The sequence below is a fragment of the Rhinolophus ferrumequinum genome, chromosome 3, assembly GCF_004115265.2.
Source record: "Rhinolophus ferrumequinum isolate MPI-CBG mRhiFer1 chromosome 3, mRhiFer1_v1.p, whole genome shotgun sequence".
Taxonomy (NCBI): Eukaryota; Metazoa; Chordata; class Mammalia; order Chiroptera; family Rhinolophidae; genus Rhinolophus; species Rhinolophus ferrumequinum.
In genome coordinates, this window is record NC_046286.1 from 44656048 (window position 1) to 44676744 (window position 20697).

The 20697-nt window shown below is 35.7% G+C and overlaps 1 protein-coding gene across 2 annotated transcripts in view; it reads left to right on the plus strand.

Annotated features, from left to right (window-relative positions):
- Nucleotides 1-495: 495 nt before the first annotated feature.
- The window catches only part of CFAP206 (cilia and flagella associated protein 206), a 29336-nt gene continuing 9134 nt past the window's right edge, over nucleotides 496-20697 (plus strand). For both annotated transcript variants that reach the window (XM_033102743.1, XM_033102744.1), the window contains exons 1-10: nucleotides 496-754; nucleotides 1951-2059; nucleotides 2706-2789; nucleotides 5007-5097; nucleotides 6469-6657; nucleotides 7462-7620; nucleotides 8751-8959; nucleotides 15391-15510; nucleotides 16739-16937; nucleotides 18512-18652. In XM_033102743.1, the coding sequence (XP_032958634.1) occupies nucleotides 1952-2059; nucleotides 2706-2789; nucleotides 5007-5097; nucleotides 6469-6657; nucleotides 7462-7620; nucleotides 8751-8959; nucleotides 15391-15510; nucleotides 16739-16937; nucleotides 18512-18652 (1300 nt within the window). In that variant the 5' untranslated portion in view covers nucleotides 496-754; nucleotide 1951. The remainder of the gene's footprint in view (nucleotides 755-1950; nucleotides 2060-2705; nucleotides 2790-5006; nucleotides 5098-6468; nucleotides 6658-7461; nucleotides 7621-8750; nucleotides 8960-15390; nucleotides 15511-16738; nucleotides 16938-18511; nucleotides 18653-20697) is intronic.

Here is a 20697-nt window from a genome sequence, read left to right on the forward strand (position 1 = left end):
AACATTAATGCTAAAGTACAAAACCTCAATATGTCAACTCCTGACTAGTATGTGTCATTATTCCTGTGCTCTTGGACCATCCTGTTACGGACTTCCTTTGACAACAGCACAAAAAATTAAACTGCGGTCCTTTTCACTTTTGTTTTTTTAATACTAGATACTTTCATATGAACTCCATTTCTCAACGATACAACCTCTCCGGACTGGCTCCTGCCTCCCCAAGACCCTCCTTTTTTCAAACGCCTGTAGGTTCCCACGCTAGCAAGTTAATACTCTTGTTTAAGAAATCTTGTATTTGTCACTCTTAACCTTGAGGTGTAGTGAACCTGTTCTTCTCTGCCTGGGGTTTAAGCCTTTGTGTTTTTGTTTGGTTTTTAAAGTTCTTCCCGCGCATCCTTCGGGGAGAGACTCACAAGGTTGGCCCCGCCCACACCATGGCCCCACCCCCTTCGGTCTCTAGCGTTCGATCTCTATGGTTACGCGTCCGCCGCGGAGAGCGCCCAGCTGCCCTGAAGGCGGGAGCAAAGACCCCGGAGTAGGTCGGAGAGACACAACTCTTCTTCTCGATTCCGCCAATGTCAGCCCATTCGGGGCTCCACGCCCTTGAACTGGAGGTGTACCCCACGAAAAGGCGAGCGTGGGGCGATCCGGTCTAGCCTGGTCGAGTTTTAACTGTCAGTCAGGACTCCTCCCGCCGCGCGACCGCCGAGCCGGAACACTTGTCACTTGGGTTTGGAGGCGCCCCGCTTCGCAGGTCAGACCTCTAATTCACCTTCCTGACACTGCTCCGCGGCGCTCGCACCCCCACGGGCCAGAATTTCGGAGATTTAGTGCTTCACAGAGTGGGGAAGGGAAGGTACTGAGGGGCGTCAGTAACCACCCAATGCGAGGAGCCTGACAGCGCTCGCGCACGCGCACACAAAGACACGGACATGCGCACAAACGCGCGGCTAACACTACTTGTTACAAGCTGCTATTTTAAGAACTTTCTTTATGCCATGTAGTATTTTAACCACTAAATATAAAACTCAGTCCTCGCAACGACTCAGAGAAGGGGGGTAGTAATCGTATCTGTGTTTTCAGATAAGGAAACCGCCTCACAGAGAAGCGAAGCACATGCCCAAGGTCTCAGCTAGAAAATGGTGGGGTCACAATGGATGACAGGCAGTCTGGTTCTAATGGACAAAATGGCAAGTGCTTACCTTGCCTGAACTCTGTTAATGCTGAGAGTTAGCGTTATCTACGTGGAATTGCCTTTGTTGTTCTCTACACGCTAAGTTCCCCTGTGCTCAGCTACTGATACTCAGGAAAATCAGGCAACTCCATAACCATTAAAACCTACCACCTTATCTTGGTTTATAGTAAATGGAATAACCAGGAGTTCGTTTTTTTTTCCATGACGCATAACTCTCATAGTATGTTTTTCTTTTTGTTTTTACGTTTTTAATGAAGAGCCCAAACTCCAACTTGGATATGCAGGAAAGAGAATTTAGATGATCTGAGCAAGAATTCTTTTCCAAGACTCCTATAGTATGAAAGGTCATTTAGTAAATGTGGAATAGCATTTCCTCTTTCAAGCTGTTCTCTGCCACCTATACAGATGGGATAGAGTTTCTTGTTAATTCTATTACCACACCCCCATACTGTTTAGCCTTTATTTTAATTAAAAAATATCATGATATAATGTACTTTTGGTAATCGCCATTATTTAAATAAAGAGGAAATGTTTCAATCGTTTGAAGTCCCACTTGCTCTCTACCTCAATAAAGCCCTTAATATTGATAAATATAAAACTAACCAATGAAAACATGAGGGGGCGCCTCAATGCTAAGTACTAAAGTTAATAAATAATATTATGACTTTACAAATGAAATAGTGGAGAAATCTAAAGAAGGAAAAATAATATGTAAATACAGTTTGAAAAACACAATCATTGTTTTATTTTGTTAGAATGCCTCCCACTCAGGCAGAAAGTGTTATAAAGAATATCATTCGAGAAATAGGACAAGAATGTGCAGCCCATGGAGAGATTGTTTCTGAAACTCTGGTTGCTTTTATGGTAAGAATGAATATTTTTGTGAATTAGTGCTTTATTAAAATATGTTAAGCAGTGCCCATTTTCCTCTTAAAATTCTTTAATGCTTTCCTAAATGTTATTCAGTTGAAAACATCGATATCTTTGGACCAGTTAGCAAAAAAAAATATTTTTTAAAAGTCTATAAAGCATGTCAGTTCTAGATTTGTAGAGAGTGATTTACAAGATCTTGATGAGTTTTAGAAACATCAGTAATGTCCTGTATTGGAGTTTTTACATCTATTTTTTTTTCACATCTATTTTTACATCTATGTTAAACATCTGTTTTGTTTACTGTTGTAAAAATTACTAATTACATTGGTATCTCGATTTTGGCTTTTGATTTAACAATACACAATAATATTCAAATAGTTTACCAATCTAAAATCTAGCCATTGCTTTTAACATGTTTCTCCATATAATTTTTCTAGCACATATTCAAATTTGATGTTTACTGCTTCCTTTCTTCAACCTCTAATGAAGGTGTTGATGAGCTGGGTAATAAGAAAGTCAGCTGAATCATCAACCCCTGAGTAATCAAGAGACAGTTACTTAAAAAATGAAAACATATTAAACTAATTTCATAATAATATGAAATAAAATTATTTAATGGACTCTTTCCTACTCTCAGGTGAAAGCTGTTGTACTGGATCCAAGTAATGGCTTTAACATGGATAGAACCCTCATAAAAAGTGATGTGCAGAAACTTGTTAAGGTGATTATCCAACAATTCTCAAATTTTGAAACATTTATTTGCAATTCTAAATACAGCATGTATGTTAGCCATTATTCCTTTCAGCTCCATGAAACAAAAACCCACCAAATGGTGGTGCAAACAAATAAGGGATTGATTTTTTTCTCATAAAACAAAGTCCAGAGGTTCATAGGCTGTTTCTCCTGGCTTCCTGGGTCACTGTGGTGCATATGGATTTCATCCTATGGTAGCATGATCGCGTTTCACCTTGAGGCAGGTATGGGGAGGGGGACCAGCTGGGCCTCTCACTTTCTATCCCTCCCATCTGCTTAGGTTTAGTGACCAGAATGATATTGCAAGTAAGCTTGGGACATTGATTTTTTTTTTCTTCTTTTTTAATTGAACACACCTTTGCCCTAATCCAAAATGGGGCTTTGCTAATAAGGAAGAAGGGGTGTGATACTGGCTGGTAGCAGTGTTGGCCACAGTATTTTAGAGACATCTTGTTATTAAACTAATGTACATTGCGAACATTTTTAACTGACTGGTCATATACTCTAAAGTTACATAGTACTACATTAAAATTCATATAATTATTGCTTCAGCGTAATTTCTATTGTTCTATTCTGAAGGAAAAATTGAAGCCGAAGTAAAATAATTCATAGTTAGAAATCAAGTAGATGTGCCTGAAAACCAGTTTGAAGAACTAGAGAAGGCAGGAACTTTCGACATCATTAATTTTTTCATATGCTTTAAGTTCGACTCACTGGATTTAGGTGCTTAAATATTTATTTTCTAAATATTCCTAAATGTATTTCCTAAAAATTCAACATTATTTTTATTTCTCCCTAGCTTAATGATTTTAATTCCCTCCTTTATACAAAAGACATGAAGCAAGTTTCCCCAAACTTGTATATGGACATTTTCTGGGCTTAAACAAATGGTAGAGAAAATTTACCATCCCCATCTTGTCACAGTCAGCAATTCACATGGCGAAGCACAGGTCTATTTGCAGATGCTAGAGGGGTCAGGAAGAGCTCTGGAAGCCTGAGCTGGGGAATATGTTAGGATGACTGTGCCACAGAGACTCCAGGATTCTCCAGGGCAGCCTAGAGCTGGGTCTCTGTGCTGATTTTAAATGTGGTATGAAACCCCTTCTTAGCAATAGGGGAAATGTCTGTCAGCAATTTTATTGGAAAGCCATGGAGGAGAATCAAAGAGGAACAGAAAAGAAGTTTTCCTCCTTTTCAGGAGAAGAGTTTTTCTTTTTTCCTCTAATTTAACAAAGTTGGGACAACAAGATCAATGTACTTTTAATATGACAGGAATACTAACTGTCATTGTATATCATCATTCAATGACAAAGTTTGTTTCATTTTTTTGTCAATTAAAAATCACGTGGATGAACTAATCTTTGTCAAGTCTGTCTTTAGCATAGTACTTCTCCACCTGGAGGGATCCAGGCACACAGGTTCCATAACACGAAATGTCTAGTTCTCACTCTTGCATTCTCCCCTCCATCCTCCCAGGAAGGCAGGGTTGGTGTTGAGGAGGTGGGGTGAGGGTATATAAAGATATAAAACCTAAGGGGTGAGACAGGGAAGAGTGGGGTTCAGGGGTGGAGAGGAGAGAAGAAAAGAAAACTTCAGGTTGATCATCTAATCTAAAGGGGCAGAGCAAAGCAGGGGGATGAGCCATTCATGGGGTAGGGGGAAATAGGAGAAAACAGAGCAGAGGAAGAAATTTTGAAACAGGGCAGAGCCTGAGAGATTTTGTGGGCAGAGGAGGGTAGCTGCAGCAGCTTTTCATAAAATTCATGTGATCTCCACCATCAGCTAAGAAGGAGTGTTGTTTAAGGCTCAAATAAATAGGAACGAAGAGCTCTAGAAAAGCTCTAGACAGGAGTGTAAGCTTCATGGAACATTTAGCCTGCCTATACTAACCAAAATGTCAAGTATCTTGCCTTCCACCAGACTATTAGCCACCTGGGTATGGTGATATTGGTTAACTCAGGAGAAATAACTCCTCACTCAATAAGTGTTGGTTCAGTAAATTATAAAGCATGAAGTCCTCAAAGAGAAAAGTAATAAGAGACCCCTCTTCTTCTTGGTTATTGGTGGAGAAATATCAGAAATATTGCTTTGATGTTTCCCTTTATTTTTGAAAATAACTTTAGAAAATACTTCTAATCATTTTGGAACCTATAACTAGAAACATTCATGGGGTATTCTTTTCCAGCTTTGTGTGAGTCGGCTATTGGACAGTAAAAATCCGTCCTTGGACACCATTAAGATGCAAGTCTACTTTGATATGAATTATACAAGTCGAGGTAACGTCTGTCTACCTATTTTGATACACGTTTTAAAAAGATTCATGTTGTATTTAAGGTTACAAAGGTTTCATTTGATAGACAATGGACAATTTCAGTTTTTGGTCTATCTTTTGAAATTTTTTCCAATTTTGAAGAATATAATAATGTTGGAAGGGCTAAATGAGAAAAACACCAATTCTAATTATGCCCATAATAATTATGTTTCCAAGTCGATTGTGTTTTAACTTTCATACTTCTAATATATAATAATTAGAAATTGAAACCATCAGTCCATTGAAGTTAACATTTTTTAATTTGCTGATTTTTTTGTTCCTTATTTATATAATTAACTCATAAAGCTTACATAGATTATGTAACTACCCAAAAGTGGAATAAATAATGGTAAATTTAAGAACATATTTACTTATGTAAATAGTTTTTTGCATACATCAGCGAAAAACTGGAAGACAGGAGAAAAAGGAAAATGAGTTCCTCTACATACTACACTGCCTCCACCCTGCTGTAGTGTAACCATTGTTAACCATTTGGTAATTTTCATTGTCTGTTTTCCCCTGTATGTATTGAACTTTCAGTTATGCTACATATATAAAATTATGTATCTTGCTTTTTTGCTTAATAATAATGAAATTTTAAAGCAAAACTAATCATGGAATTGATGACATTATCATTTAGATTTTTTTGATTGAAAAATGTTTTGCTGTTTTTGTGGTAAGATTATAGGTATGAACTGTGCATGCTTGGTATGTTAATTATCATAATAGTAAAACGAGGTGTTTTGTTGAGTTAGTTGCAAGCATTATACTGCGGGTAAATTGTGGCTTCCACCACAATTAAGCGTAGACCTCATTGAAAGAAGAGAGAGGGAGGGATACAATTCTTGATGAAACATCATATTATCAGTAATGCTATTCAGAGGAAATTTATCTAAAACTAAAATAGAAATACACATAATTGAACAGGAATATTTTCACTACATTTATGTGTGTATTATATGTGCTTACATATAGCATACATATGTTGTACATATATTTATATGAGTACTGTACATGTTTATAATATATATTATGATTGTATGCTTTCTATTTAATTGGGAGGTTTTAGCCCTCTGATATTAGTGTTTGGATTGTCTATTTAAACTCTTATGTGGTTTGACAAGTATGCCATTTAAATTGCTGTAATAAATCTTTCCCACTAAATATTTGTCTTGAGTTTACCTGCTGGCCACTGTTAATTATGACATCTTAAGAAAATACTTGGTTTCATGCAGTAGAATTGCAATACCCAAGCCATTTTTTCCTCTGGTTCTACTTTCTTATGTGATAATTCTAAGTATCAAATAAATGGAACATCGTCCTTTGTCAATTTTAGAGGAATTTCTTAAAGAACATCACCGGGTCCTGGAGTCTAGATTAGGCTCTATTCTCAGAGAAATTACAGACAACAGAGCATGTGCTCGAGAAGAATTAGAAAGCCTCTACCGAAAAGTTGTCAGCTATATGTTACTGCGATCTGGGCTTGGATCCCCTACAGATATCAAGATTGTTAGAGAGGCAACAGGTAAAAAGTACACACAATTTCCATTCCATAAGTGAAAATATATGAACACTGTATCTTATAAAATGTGTTAAATTACAAGTATTGAAGATTGAAGTTTCCTCTTCTGAACTGAAAAAAAAAATCATTTTGTGCTGGAAAAAAAATCAGCACAAATAAGAGGTTAAAACTTACCCAGACTCCTTTTACACTGTGTATCAACTCTAAAACTCAAATAGGACCTCTGGAAAGTGAATATTGTTATATTTCTTAGAGCTGTACATATCCAGGGACATATTACACCTCATTAGAGAAACACTGGCACTATGATTAAGGGTACCAGGTTGATTGGGTAATGGGAATGAATGGAAAGGGAGATTTTGTATTGATGAAAGAATTGAGTCTGTCACCTGAAGCGGATGATGGCAAAGGACAGTTTTAACCTCAGGAAATACTTGCCTACTTTCGTACTTTAAGACAAGAAATAGGCAAGACCTCTAATCTTCCTGTGGCTTTCTTCCATAATAATTTTAAAGCATCATTTTTTTTTCCTACTCAGAGTAATTAGAAATCTTGTTTTAATTCCCATTGCCAAAAATTACGGATGGAGGCTTAATTATTAAAAATAGACACAAGGCGATGGCATTATTTCAGTAGCCCAGCTTTGATATGATAAATTGTGCTGTGTATTCTGTAATCAGGTATCAGAAACTTAAAGTCATATAAGTAAAAGACAGGCCTTTTAACTTTTTGCTGAAAGAAACGTGTGATTTAAGTTCTGATATTTTTATTCTATCATTTTGTTGTCCTTTTTGTGATTTGGTTTAGCTGCCCTACAGAGTGTTTTTCCTCAGGCTGAGCTTGGGACATTTCTAACTCTTTCTAAGAAGGACAAAGAACGCCAGCTGAAAGATTTCTCCATGCTTGTTACTGGAATTCGTTTATTTAACCGAGACTGTGGAAAGGGAGGAGAAGGCATTGATGACTGTAGGTATATCTGTAAGTTATAGGTATTAATTCTGTAAGTTATGCAGGTTTAAAATTTAACTTGCACAGTGAGGAAAATAATACCCAGCACACTACTAGCATTCTTAGATTTAAGATTTCAGTTTTGACTGTACCTTAGTTACAACTATAATGTATAGTAATTTTTCATTTTTGCTGAAGCAAGACTTTAAATTTTATGTGAAAGGAATGATGGAGCCTTCCCAGAAGCCAGCCCCTGCCCCATTCTTTGAGCTTCCTATATTTTGCTCCAAATAATGAAAAGGGAGTAAAACTCAGTGATCTAAAAAATAAAAAATTACCCTGAAAAGAAAACAGTTGCTGATGCAATTAATGGAATGAAAAGGTCCAAGAGGAGATATCTGCTAATCTGTAAATTCTGGAGCATTTACTATGCTGTAATGGACTTAATACATTCATTATCTGTAAGTTTGGAAGTACTCATGAAATATTTAATCAAGGACCTACGAGTAGAAGTAACTTCCTTATGAGTTTGGTGCACATATAGGCCCACTGATAAGGGGCTAGAGATCACTGATCTAGTACAATGGGGTAACTTACTGCATTTTAAAAACTGTTCTAAAAGTTCAAATTCCCATTCTTCATAATGTTCACTGTCTTGCTAGACTCTTCTGTTATTTTTTCACTATCCTGATGAGTTTCTCAAGTTGCACACTTTTCTTCTCCTTCTCCTTCTCTTTCCCCTTCCCTTTTCTCTTCCTCTTCCCCTTCCCTTCCCCCCTCTTCCTTCTTACAAATAGAAAAGAAGATTAAACAGAAGGAGAACTAGAGTGGCTTTTCTAGAGGCACCAGGTCAATAGCACATAATACAAAAGACTATCAATTCTTTAGGTACTTCTTTTAGTGGCAAAAGCTGATATGCTCTACATTATCATTCTGGCAACATCTTTGGTTTAGACCGGTTTTTTTTTTTTTTCGTTTTTTTTTTGGATTCTTTTTTCATGGTGTGGGACCCATGAAATATATACCTCATTATTATTAAAATTTGGTTGAGAAAAAGAACTAAATGCTCAAATATGTTCACTTTCTGGGCTTTTTCTTAATTCTTTGTAGCTTTTTTCCTATCTCTCTTCATATACCTTTAAAAACAGTGCCAGCTATTCTACATGAAGCAATCCCAGCCACCACTCAGCATATCGACTCCCAGCTTCAGACTGCCCAAGACCTGGCATACAGCTACACGGCCATCCTTGAGAAAGTAACAAAGAACCCACTCATGAGTAAGGAACTGCAGCCATATATGTTAAAAGAAACACTATATAATGTGCGACAGTATGAGATCTTCCTTCAGATCATTTTGGTACGTTAATGTCTTAAGATCTGGCCTTTTGCATAGAAAGCAACCTCTTTAGATATTACGCTGCTGAAACAAAAGGTAGAACCAGGTCATTGGTAAAGGAGGCAACCTTAATAACGGTTTGGTTTATTTCGCATCTATTGGACCAGGAGCTACAATAGAAATGGGGTCGTTAGATTTTGACTTTAATGGAAATATATTGGTAGGAATTGATTTTATACGTGTTGATTCTCTTTGGTACACGGTAGTATGATTGTTAGTATGCTGCAGTTAAGCAGTGCTATGTGTGTGTATGTATGTAAGTAGTACTACAGTAATAATTTACGCTCAGAGCAAGTGTCTAATATATTGTTTGGCAGGTAGTTGACACTCAAATCATTTTTATATAATTATGTGTTCATATTGTAAAAATTGGTAGACAAGATTGTTGTTTCTGATGATTTTAGATCTTAGGATCAAGCCAAACAATTTCTCCAAAGAGTTGGAAAATATGGTAAAGTAGTGATTTTGAACTTTTTAAAAGTAGCAGAGCCCTTTCTTTCAGACAGAAACTTACTCAGAATCCTAAAAATATAAAACAGGTATTTAGATGAAAGGATTGGAGGCCCTTTTCACCAAGAACATCCCCCCCCTCCCGCCACCTGCCCTCACCCCAGGGTCCCAGAGCACACAGTTTGTTAGCAGTGTCATGACAGCAAGCTAGATTCCCGCCAGTCACTGTTTTTGTCTTTTGGGTGTTTTCAGCTTTATTGAGGTATAATTGACAAAACTGTAAGATACTCAAAATGTACAATGTGGTGATTTTATATATGCATACACTGTGACAGGATTCCCCCCATCCGGTTAATTAACATCCAACCCACTGGTCACTGTTTACCTTCACAGCTCCTACTTTCCAGTAACCGCTAGGCGGAGAGTCAGTGAGACCGCCTTTTGTACGAGTGAACACTAATATCTTGAAGGATAGAACAGGATGTGTTCTGGTCCTTTCTTCTTTTTTCCTGGTATGCTAATGACTTGATACTACTTTTTGATGCACTTCATCTGTCTTCTTTCTTTACTGCCACTGTAGAGAATAGAAAGATAAATATCCAGATGACATGACTTCATTGCAACAAACTAGGAGTGGTCCTCACAACCGACCTACCATCTAATTGCCTTCAGAATGGAGGATTCTAAATCAACTGTTCAAAACCAAATCATCCTTTAGGGTAGATGTTCTCCTAACATTGACTTGTGTAACTAATCACATACTAAGAGGATTTTAAAAGCAATTTATCTTGAAGATACGGGTCCACAGGAGTAGACTTCACATTTCCTTTCATCATTGACATTTAGAAGGGATATCATAAGAAGTACCTTGGCAAATTGTCACACATGCTATAAGGATGTTGTAGAGAATGTTGTTCATTATACCGTATCTTCTCACAGCTTTCAATCATGAATGATATTATCAACTAGCTTCCAGTCTTACATTGTCATTGGGGTTCTCACCCTCAGAACTAGAGGAACAATGTATAAATGATGAGTATAGGTTCTGCAATCAGACTGCATGGACCCTAATCCTGACTGTCCCACTTACTAAATCTGTGTTCTTGAGGAAGCCGCTTAACTTCTCTGTGCCTTGGTTTCCACATCTGTAAAATGGGGTTACTAGTAGTCTCCACCAAGGTAGAACGGTGTCTGGCCCAGAGTAAGAGCTTAATAAGTTGATGATGATGATGGCAGTGCCGCTGATGATGGTCATTAGTACCCTCGTCATTATCATTAGGGCTTTAGCAGAATAGCTCTGATTTCATTTCGGGTAGCAGCACACGCTGAACAGCTCTTATTTTTCTAGACAATATTTGCTGCTCATGTTATTGAGAAAGTTAATTTTCTGACCTTAACACTTTTCATGACTATTTCGTACTAACATTGGTGAGGGTGAAGATGAGCTCTCCTAAGCTCTGACTCTGTGCTGTTTAATCAGTGTTTCTTTTTGTTGTTTTGTTTTTTAACTATCCAATCTTCCCCATCAATCTACCTTAGTTACAGTTAAGATTGATTATTACAGAATGGATGTTTAATGGGTTTAATCAGTATTCTCTCTAGATTATAAAATATATGAATTTATGTTTAGCTGAGACTTTTGCCTATCTATGAAACCTATGAATATTCTTTCTTTAAAAGACACCTTATTTGAATAGATATTAATATAATTTTTTGAAGTATTGATTTTGATTTAAGAAAATTTTCTTTTGCCGAAGCTATATTCAATTTATGTAAAAATCCAATTATAGCTTGGATAAAATAGTGAGTTACTTTATTTTCTTTTGAGCAGGACTTTATCAGCTGCAGTGAACAAATTCAAATATTCTGGAAGAAAAAAGGGAGGGTGATCATAGTCTTGTTGACACTCGTAGCGAAGAGAACAGAATTTTATCCTCTGTGGGCTTTTAAAGTGAGTGCAAGGCAATAACCAAGGAGAGAAAGCCACTTACTGTATTGTGCAAGTAAAAGTTGCATTTCACACATAACATTTCTTAGATGTTTGCAGGGCCTAATCACAGAATACACAACGCAGGACTTCATTTTTCCTGCTAATGCAAGAAAAAAATAAGTTTGGTGGAATTTGTGCTTATTTATGAGGAACTTATAAGTTAACAAGGGGGGAGGGGAGAGGCATGCTGAGATCACATGCTTTCTTCAAGCATTTTTTTGTCTATATTATGAAAAATAATTTTTTAAGAGAAAGTATTCTTAGAGGACTAACAGTATTAGGTTTTTGTTTGTTTTCATTTTTTTTTCCGACAGTCTCATTAGATTTAAGTGTTAGGATGCTGTCAAGTTCATGGTGGCAGATGCGAGTGTTTCAAAATGAGAATTTTATCACTGGCAACAAAATATATTGTTTTTCTGAAGTGACAGACTCATTTCAATCACTGTCAAGAAAATATCTGCCAAACAGATAAGGCTTAAAAATCAGTTTCTTCTTTCAAATAAAAATGATGTTCTACTGAGTGGGGGAGGCTAGTTCAGCTCACAATTCAATCATGTAAGTGTTTTCCTCAAGAGAACTATGCATTTTAATGTGCTGTAGAAGTGTTTTATATGTACTTTCCATTTCATCACTCTGATTATTAAAAAGCTGTGTCCTTAAGGATCAAGATTTAATAAAATTAATACTTTTATTATATCATCAAAGATATTCTTAAGTGAAACAGGCTTTTTAAAAATTCAGATATAATTGACATATAATATCATAGTAGTTTCAGGTGTATAGCATGATTCGATATTTGTATATATTGCAAAACGATCACGATCACGACAGTAAGTCTAGTTAATATCTTTTTACCACACATAGTTACAATTTTTTTCTTGTGTTGGAAACTTTAAAGATCTACTCTCTTAGCAACTTTCAAATATACAACACAGTATTGTTAGCTATAGTCACCATGTTGTTACATTACATCCCCAGGACTTATTTATCTTATAACTGGAAGTTTGTACCCTTTGACCCTGTTCACCCATTTTTCCCAGCCTCCAACCCCATTTGTGGAAACTACCAATCTTTTCTCAATATCTCTGAGCTCTTTTTTGGGGGGTTGGCGGGTGGCGGGGTTCTACCTCTAAGTGAGGTCATACAATATTTGTTTTTCTCTGTCTGACTTATTTCACGTAGCATAATGCCCTCCATGCATAAAGGTCCATCCATGTTATCACAAATGGCAGGATTTCCTTCCTTTTTATGGCTAAATAATTTTCCACTGTATATACTTGTAGCACATTTTCTTTACCCATTCATCCATCAATGGACCCTTAAGTTGCTCCCATGTCTTGGTTATTGTAAATAATGCTGCAGTGAACATGGGGGCACATGTATCTTTTCTAGTTAGTGTTTTCATTTTCTTTGGATAAATACCCAGAAATGGAATTGCTGGATCATGTGGTAGTTCTATTTTTAATTTTTTGAGGAACCTCCATACTGTTTTCCATAGTGGCTGCACCAATTTATAGCCCCACAAATAATGCACAAGAGTTCCCTTTTCTCCACATTCTCAACACTAACTCTTGTCTTTCAGATAAGAGCCATTCTAACAGTTGTGAGTGAGATCTCACTGCGGTTTTGAATTGCATTTCCCTGATGGATTAGTGATGTGGAGCACTTTTTCATGTACCTGTTGGCCATCTGTATGTCTTCTTTGGAAAAGTGTCTATTCAGATCCCCTGCTCATTTTTTAATTGGATTTTTTTTTGCTATTTATTTATATGAGTTCTTTATGTATTTTGGATAATAACCCTTATCAGATATACAATTTACAAATATTGTCTCCCTTTGGTAGGTTGTCTTTTCATTTTGTTGTTGATTTTCTTTGCTGTGCAGAAGCTTTTTAGTTTGATGTAGTCCCACTTGTTTATTTTTGCTTTTGTTGTCTTTGCTTTCGGTGTCAAAGCCAAAAAAAAATCATTGCTAACACCAATGTCAAGGAGCTTACTACTTACATTTTCTTAAAGTTTTATGGTTTCAAGTGTATGTTCAAATATTTAATCAATTTTGAATTGATTTTTATATGTGACATAAGATAGTAGTTAAGTTGCATTCTTTTGCACATGACTGTCCAGTTTTCCCAACATCATTTGTTGAAGAGACTGCCCTTTCCCCATTATATATTCTTGCCTCCTTTGTTGTAAATTAACCAACCATATATACATGGGTTTATTACTGGGTTCCATTGACCTATGTGTCTGTTTTTATGCCAATATCTTGCTGTTTTGATTATTATAGCTTTGTAATATAGTTTGAAATCAGGAAGCATGATGCCTCTACCTGTCTTCTTTCTCAAGATTACTTTTTTGGGGTCTTCTGTGGTTCCATACAAATTTTGGGATTATTTGTTCAAGGTTTATGAAAAATGCCATTGGAATTTTGATAGAGATGGCCTTGAACCTGTGGATTGCTTTGGGAAGTATGGGCATTTTCACATATTAATTCTTCTAATTCATAAGCACAGAATACCTTTCCAGTTATTTGTGAGGAATAACTTTACAACTATAACCTCAATATGGTTGTGAACAAATTCTTTTTGGTAAAATGTAACAGAGTGATTGTTTTAGGACATTATCAGGAAAAATCAAGAAGTTCTGCCTATCTACTTGGTGAATAGCACACAGTAAGAATAAATGTTAGCAATTATTTAAGTTTCAGCATTTAGTGAATGGACTAAATGGTCTGTGAATGGACCCTACAAACATAACTTGGTGGAGAAGGTCTAAACTATTTTCACTTCTAGGTGTTAAGAAATATTATGTGTTGAATGTAACTACTTTGGAGAACATATGCAGATTTGTTTGTGTTTCTTGTTGCTGTTGCACAAATCTAAAAAGACTTTGAGGACTGCATTTTCATATTTGATTCCTAAAACAAAACAAACATGGGGGTAAAATACGCTGTGGGGTAGACAAGAAACCCATTAGATAGGCTACTAATATTATATGGGAGAATGAGGAAGGGAGATGCTTAAAGAGTAATATGGTAAAATTTTAAAAAAGGATGCATGTTACATTTGTGAATAGAAAATTTCCTTAGTTAAAATACAATAATAATATTTGATATTTCTTATGAAGTAATTATTTTTGTTATTTAAAAATAGTCTAGTAAATTATATAGTTAGGCTTACAGATATCTGAATATACAAATGCACTTTTTTTCTTGAGTAAATGTCACTCTTTTACACTGTACTGATAAACCCATACGAGCACCATTTCTGATCCCCTTAGTCAGTGCAGTATAATGGGTATGAGCTGGGCTCTGGGCTCAGATGTTCTGGCATGGAGCCATGATTCTACCTCTGATTAGCATACATCCTTGAGCAATTTACTGACCATTCTATACCTTGGTTTTCTTATTTGTACTTACCCCTCTTTGTTCTTATACGTATTTAATGTGGTGCTTAGCATAGTAAATGTTATCAATTATTTCAGATTCAGCATTTAACACCTTATTTTCAGATTACGACTGTATCAGAAATATATTGTTTTTCTGTCAATACCGTGATATTTAAGATTTTCTACATTCTTGAATGTAATTTTTAAAAATCTTGGTATCAAAATAATTTTCAGAGGAATGCCTCATTAATTTTATCATTGATGAATGGGAAAATAACAGCACTTCTCAGGAATGCAATTACACTGAATATCAAAGAATAACTGTGTACATTTGAGAAAAGGTATAGCCATTGTATTTCAAAAGACTCCTTCATCCAACAATTATTTCTAGAGCACTATTCATATGCCAGCACTGTTCTTGGTGTTGGGGACACCAAAGAGAAGAGAACCCCTGCTCTCAATGAGCTTACCTTCAAAAGATGTGGGGAACAGGTAGGGATTAAAACACATCTGATTTTTGTAGTGAAATTATAAAAATATTAATGCAAATTATGTTGTCTTCACAGTCAGATATAATTACATGTGCTCAAGAAGTGGAAATGATGATAAAGCAGTTAGGAGCCCAACTGGAACAACTAAAAATGACTGTAAAATCCAAGACAGCTGTCCCAACATCACAAGTCTTTGTAAGTATTTGTCATCAACTTTGACCTTTGTAAGTATCTGTCATCAACTTTGACCAAGTATATTCATGAATGTACTTTTGAGTCCTATAAAATTGAATCAGAAGTAGTTATAATTATATTTAATTACTAAAAATGTAATATTAGTTTTATACAAGTTGATAATGTTTTTCATGGTTATTTTGTAGTCATAGTATAGAGAGGATTCCCTTGGTAGGTATTTGCTATTAAAGGAAATGCAGATACACACACACACACACACACACACACACACACACACACACACACACACACATTACTATTGGCTGTGGCAACAGAAATAATCCATAGTACAGTGTTGAAAATGTGTTCACAGTAGCTGTTAGAAATTGCCTTTGGCAAACAGGTGAGATAACTTGTGAGTTTCCTGAAAAGACAGATAATAATCCCTATGACTAATAGCCCTGTACTTATGCTGACTTTTCTGATTATCTACACAATCTTGTGGGCAAATCTGATAGCCCCAAGGAGGTATAAGATGCATATACTGTATTTTATAGAAACTTTTGAGGCTCTGATAATTTTCTATAATTGTTCCTAGTATTTGGTTTGAAAAACCAAGAAACCAAAGACTAAGTTGTTTCACTTGAAGTAGGGCCTGATTATTTTTTATCTCACTGACCTAAAATCTTTAACTTGCAACTCACAAGACATGCCCCAGGCTATCTTGCTAGACTTTCCATGTTCTCTTGAATCATGTTTGAGCCAGATAAGTCTATAATGAGTCATATTTAGCTCTTTTTTAAAAAGAAGATATTTTCCCTTTTGAAGAAGATACTGACCTGTAGAAGTGAAGCACACATAAATCCTTCTGCTTTCAGGCATGTCAGGAAAAAGAGGGAAGTTTTATTTTCTCCAAAGTATGCCTTTACTTCTAGTTGGAGCCACAAGGTCAATTTTGGTGGTGTCTGCTGTTTGGAAATAGAGCCAGCTGATCAAATGCATTTTTTCTTTTGAGTAAATTAGCTTTATAACAATCATACCAAAATAAAATGCTTTGAAATAAAATACAAATTTATTTTCTCCTAATTTATGAGTCAAATTTCTATCTAGTTTCTATTGTCTAACTTCATGAGAATTTTATGTGTCTTAGAAAATAATTTCTTTACAAATAGTATTTCTTTTCAAGATTACAGTGATTTATAATTTTATTAAACAGTTACATTGTGAACATTTTTTTTCTCTTCCTCAGCCCATCTTCATTGCTCTTTCCAGTCTGTGGACTAGCTTTCAGGATGAAACTGTTTTGGTTAGTGTCCTCAGTAATTTAACTGCTCACCTTGAGCAATTTTTGGGCGCTCATAAACTACTGTTTCCTGAGAAAGTAATGCAAGATCTTCTTAATGAAGTGACTGTGAAAACTGATATGTATAGAATGAAAGAACACATGGGTAATAGAAATCATCCATTATTTCTTCTTCCTCTTAAAATTACCTCTAGAATAAAGTCACTTTTTGATTTAAAAATTTCATATTACGTCTTTTTTATAAAGTGTTAAACATCTTTCTTGATTCTAAGATAATGTTCATTATTGAAAATGTGGAAAACAAAAAATATAAACTGAATATCTTACTGTACAGCAATATATTATTGTCCAGCAATTACCATTCCTAATGTTATGGTTAACAATGATTTTCTGTGCTTACGTGTTTCTATTGTAGTCTTAGTGATTTTTGTTATTGACTTGTAGTAGAAATGGATATTAATCCTTGCTACATTTGTTATAAATAAAGCTTAATTTCTTTGGACCTCTGTTTCAACTTCAGATTCAGGTTGAAATTTATAAATCAATAAATTTTATCCTTGTAAAATTAATTGAGCTATTTTAGACCCTTTAAGAGATGCATTGATTCTTGAAAGGCTGTCTTTATCAATAAGCTTTTTTTTTACTTTTTCGATCTCTCCTATCTTAAAGACAATTTAAAATTAATGAGAAATGCCAAAATAGAGCCTGGAACTTGAGTTGTTGCCTAAAAAAGTTTTTTTAGTAAACGAAATTAGATGATTTACTCTCTAAATTTACTTTTCTAATTCTATTTCTTAAAAGGGAAAAATAAAAATGTAGCAGCAGATTCCATTCTTAATCTATTAGAATACATAAAATCTGAAAACGAAATCTAAGCAAGTCAAATGCATGCTTCAAGTTAAAGTTTTTCCTATTGAGTTCCCTTTATTAAAACAGCAAATCTATGCAAATTACTAAATCAAATTGAAAAGTTAAAGTCACTTCAGCAGTACAGTAAATAATAAACTCAACCATATTGGTAAGACAGTTTACTTGCAACTTAGATTTAGACATGTTTCCCACCATACATCAAAACTTTGTGTTTACTAGAACACTATTTATCAAGATACTGTCCCAGTGAATTGGGAGACCCAATGTTCTTCTGAAAGAACTTAATTTACACTTGTCACATGTCATAACTGTTCAAGACTTTCAAGCATATCAGGAAAAAAGAGGGAAGGTTTCTCCAATGTATGCATTTACTTTTAGTTGTAGCCACAAGGTCATTTGTGGTGTCTGCTGTTTGGATATTGAGCCACACAGAAGTGTAGTAGGATTGTGTAAGCTAAGAACCTGGAGATCAATGTTTTATACATGCATGTGTTTATTTATGTGAAAAAATTTAGTCAATTTGCTTATCAAATGTAAGTAGGTAAGCAAACCAACACTAGGAAGAATTTTTTAAACTATAGAGAACAAAAATTGTACACCTTGTTATCAAAATTAAGTTACTAAGAGATATTCCTTCCCTTTCTGCTCAGAACATTCTCAACTGTTTCAAGAAGCAATAGTCCTCTTAAAAGCATTTTGCCACCTAGTATAAAAAGCTACACTATCTTGATTGAATGAAGTTGATCTATCTCTATTTTAGTCACATCGCAGCTAGTCTCTTCTCATTTCCTTGGGTTGTTTATTCTTCTCATCGAATAAAGTTTTTCTTGTCCTCCTCTTTCATTTTAGAAGATAGAGTACATCTGGTGGATTTCAGAAAACAAGAATGGCTATTCCCAGAAACAACAGCAAATTTTGATAAACTATTAATTCAGTATCGGGGATTTTGTGCTTACACGTTTGCTACAACAGATGGTCTTCTCCTTCCAGGTATATCATTGGAAATAATATGTTCCTCCTCCCCCAATCTTTCTGTAAATGAAGTGCTGTCATTGTCTCTTACTTATTTACTTTTTAAAACTGTATGGGATCTGACGGTGAACTAGAAAAGGAGCTACAAAGGTGACCCAGACAAAGTTTTCGTCTTTGAAGTACTCACAGTGTAATCTGGTAGACTGACATAAACAGGAAATTATCATACAAGTGGTCAGTGATGGAATGTGTATATAATGAAGTATGGATCTTACAGTATCATAAATGGGGGCTGATTCACATGCCCAGTGAAGGAGTCTAGAAATGTTACATAACAGTACTAAAAAGTATCATCTTTCAAAGTAATTACTTGAAAGAGCATCACTAATTTGACTGATATGTTTATTTAAAAATATTCTTTGTCACTTTATGGTTATATTCCACTAACATAGATCAGGATTTCTGTATAAGGCAGATAACATTAAGGAAATGCCAATTTCTTATCAAGAAAATTTCTCTTGATATTACTAGAGCTTCTCCAAAAAAAATAGTAAATCAGAAATTTGTGACAACATGGATGTATCTTGAGATTATCATGCTAAGCAATAAGTCAGAAACAAAAAGTTGAGAACTATGTGATTTCACTTATATGTGAAAGCAACAACCAACCAACCAAACATCATAGACACAGACAACAGTTTAGTGGTTACCAGAGGGTAAGGGGGAGAGGGATGGTGGAAGAGGGTAAAGGTATATTTGATCCAAATATATGGTGATGGAAAGAGAACTGACTCTGGGTAGTGAGCACACAATGTAATATGCAGATGATGTATTACAGAATTGTATACTTAAAACCACATAATTTTACTAACCAATGTCGCCCCAATAAATTTAATACAAATTTTAGAAAAAGAAAGAAATTGAGATGAAATAAGTTATTATCCAAAAAGTCCTGTTTGAATTGGGAATAAAAAGAATAAAAGCAGTTTGACACGATTGTTTCTTATTTACCTTACACCATCAATCTCCTCTTGCTTTTCTTCTTTCTTTTCTGTATTTCTTTGGTCGTTATTTCACTGTTGAGTATTACTTTTTTCATTACAAATCATTATTGGGATTGTGTATATACATACAAATGGACTCATTTTTTATGGTATTGGATTTTTCATAATGGGAGTGACAAAAGGTTTACCATGAGGAACCGAGAAAATAGTATTCTGAGGCCCCTGTAAGGGTCATTGATACTGGGGGAGAAAACAAACAAGAGCCATGAAGAAGTAAAAAGCAATGCAATGTAGATGGTTTCTTTCTTCCACTTCCCTTCCTTTCTTCCCTCCCTCCCTCCCTCCCTCTCATCTCCTTCCCTCCCTCCCTCCCTCCCTCTCTCATCTCCTTCCCTCCTTCCATCCCTCCCTCCCTCCTTTCTTCACAAATAAGAATGGAAGGGAGACTTGAGAGACAGAGAATCATGGATGTGTGGTGGTGAGAGAGGTAGCATGATGTGGCTGAAAAAGCTATGGGCTAGGATTTGGGAGAGCCCAGTTTCTAGTCCCAATTGTAGCATTAGTGACCCTTCAGCAAATTTCATGCCTTCTGTGGACCTCAGTTTTCAAGTCAGGAACAGGAGAAGGGCCAACTAGAAGGTCTGTTTGGTCCGTTCCATCTTCCACCTACTCTGATTCTAAGAACTAGGGAGAAATAGAAAAAAATAAGGGCTTGTGGGCCTTGGGTTTCAGAATCCTCTCTGAGTAAGCCAGTTCTGACTACTTTATTTCTGTTTACTACGTTATTTTTACTTACTACATTCTTTTCTGGGCAGCAGCAACCTGCACCACCTCTCAGGAATCATGTAGTACTTCCCTCCTTCCATTCAGGACTGCAGACCACATGGCTTAAATCCTAAGGTGATACTGCGGCTTCCTACTCATGATTCTTTTCAGATGACTTCACAGACTATTGCTTACCCCTCTTTACTTGCTCACTATTCCAGCCACACTGGCCTTCTAGCTATTATTGAACATTTCAAACCCATTTTCACCTCAGAGCCTTTGCATTTCCTGTTC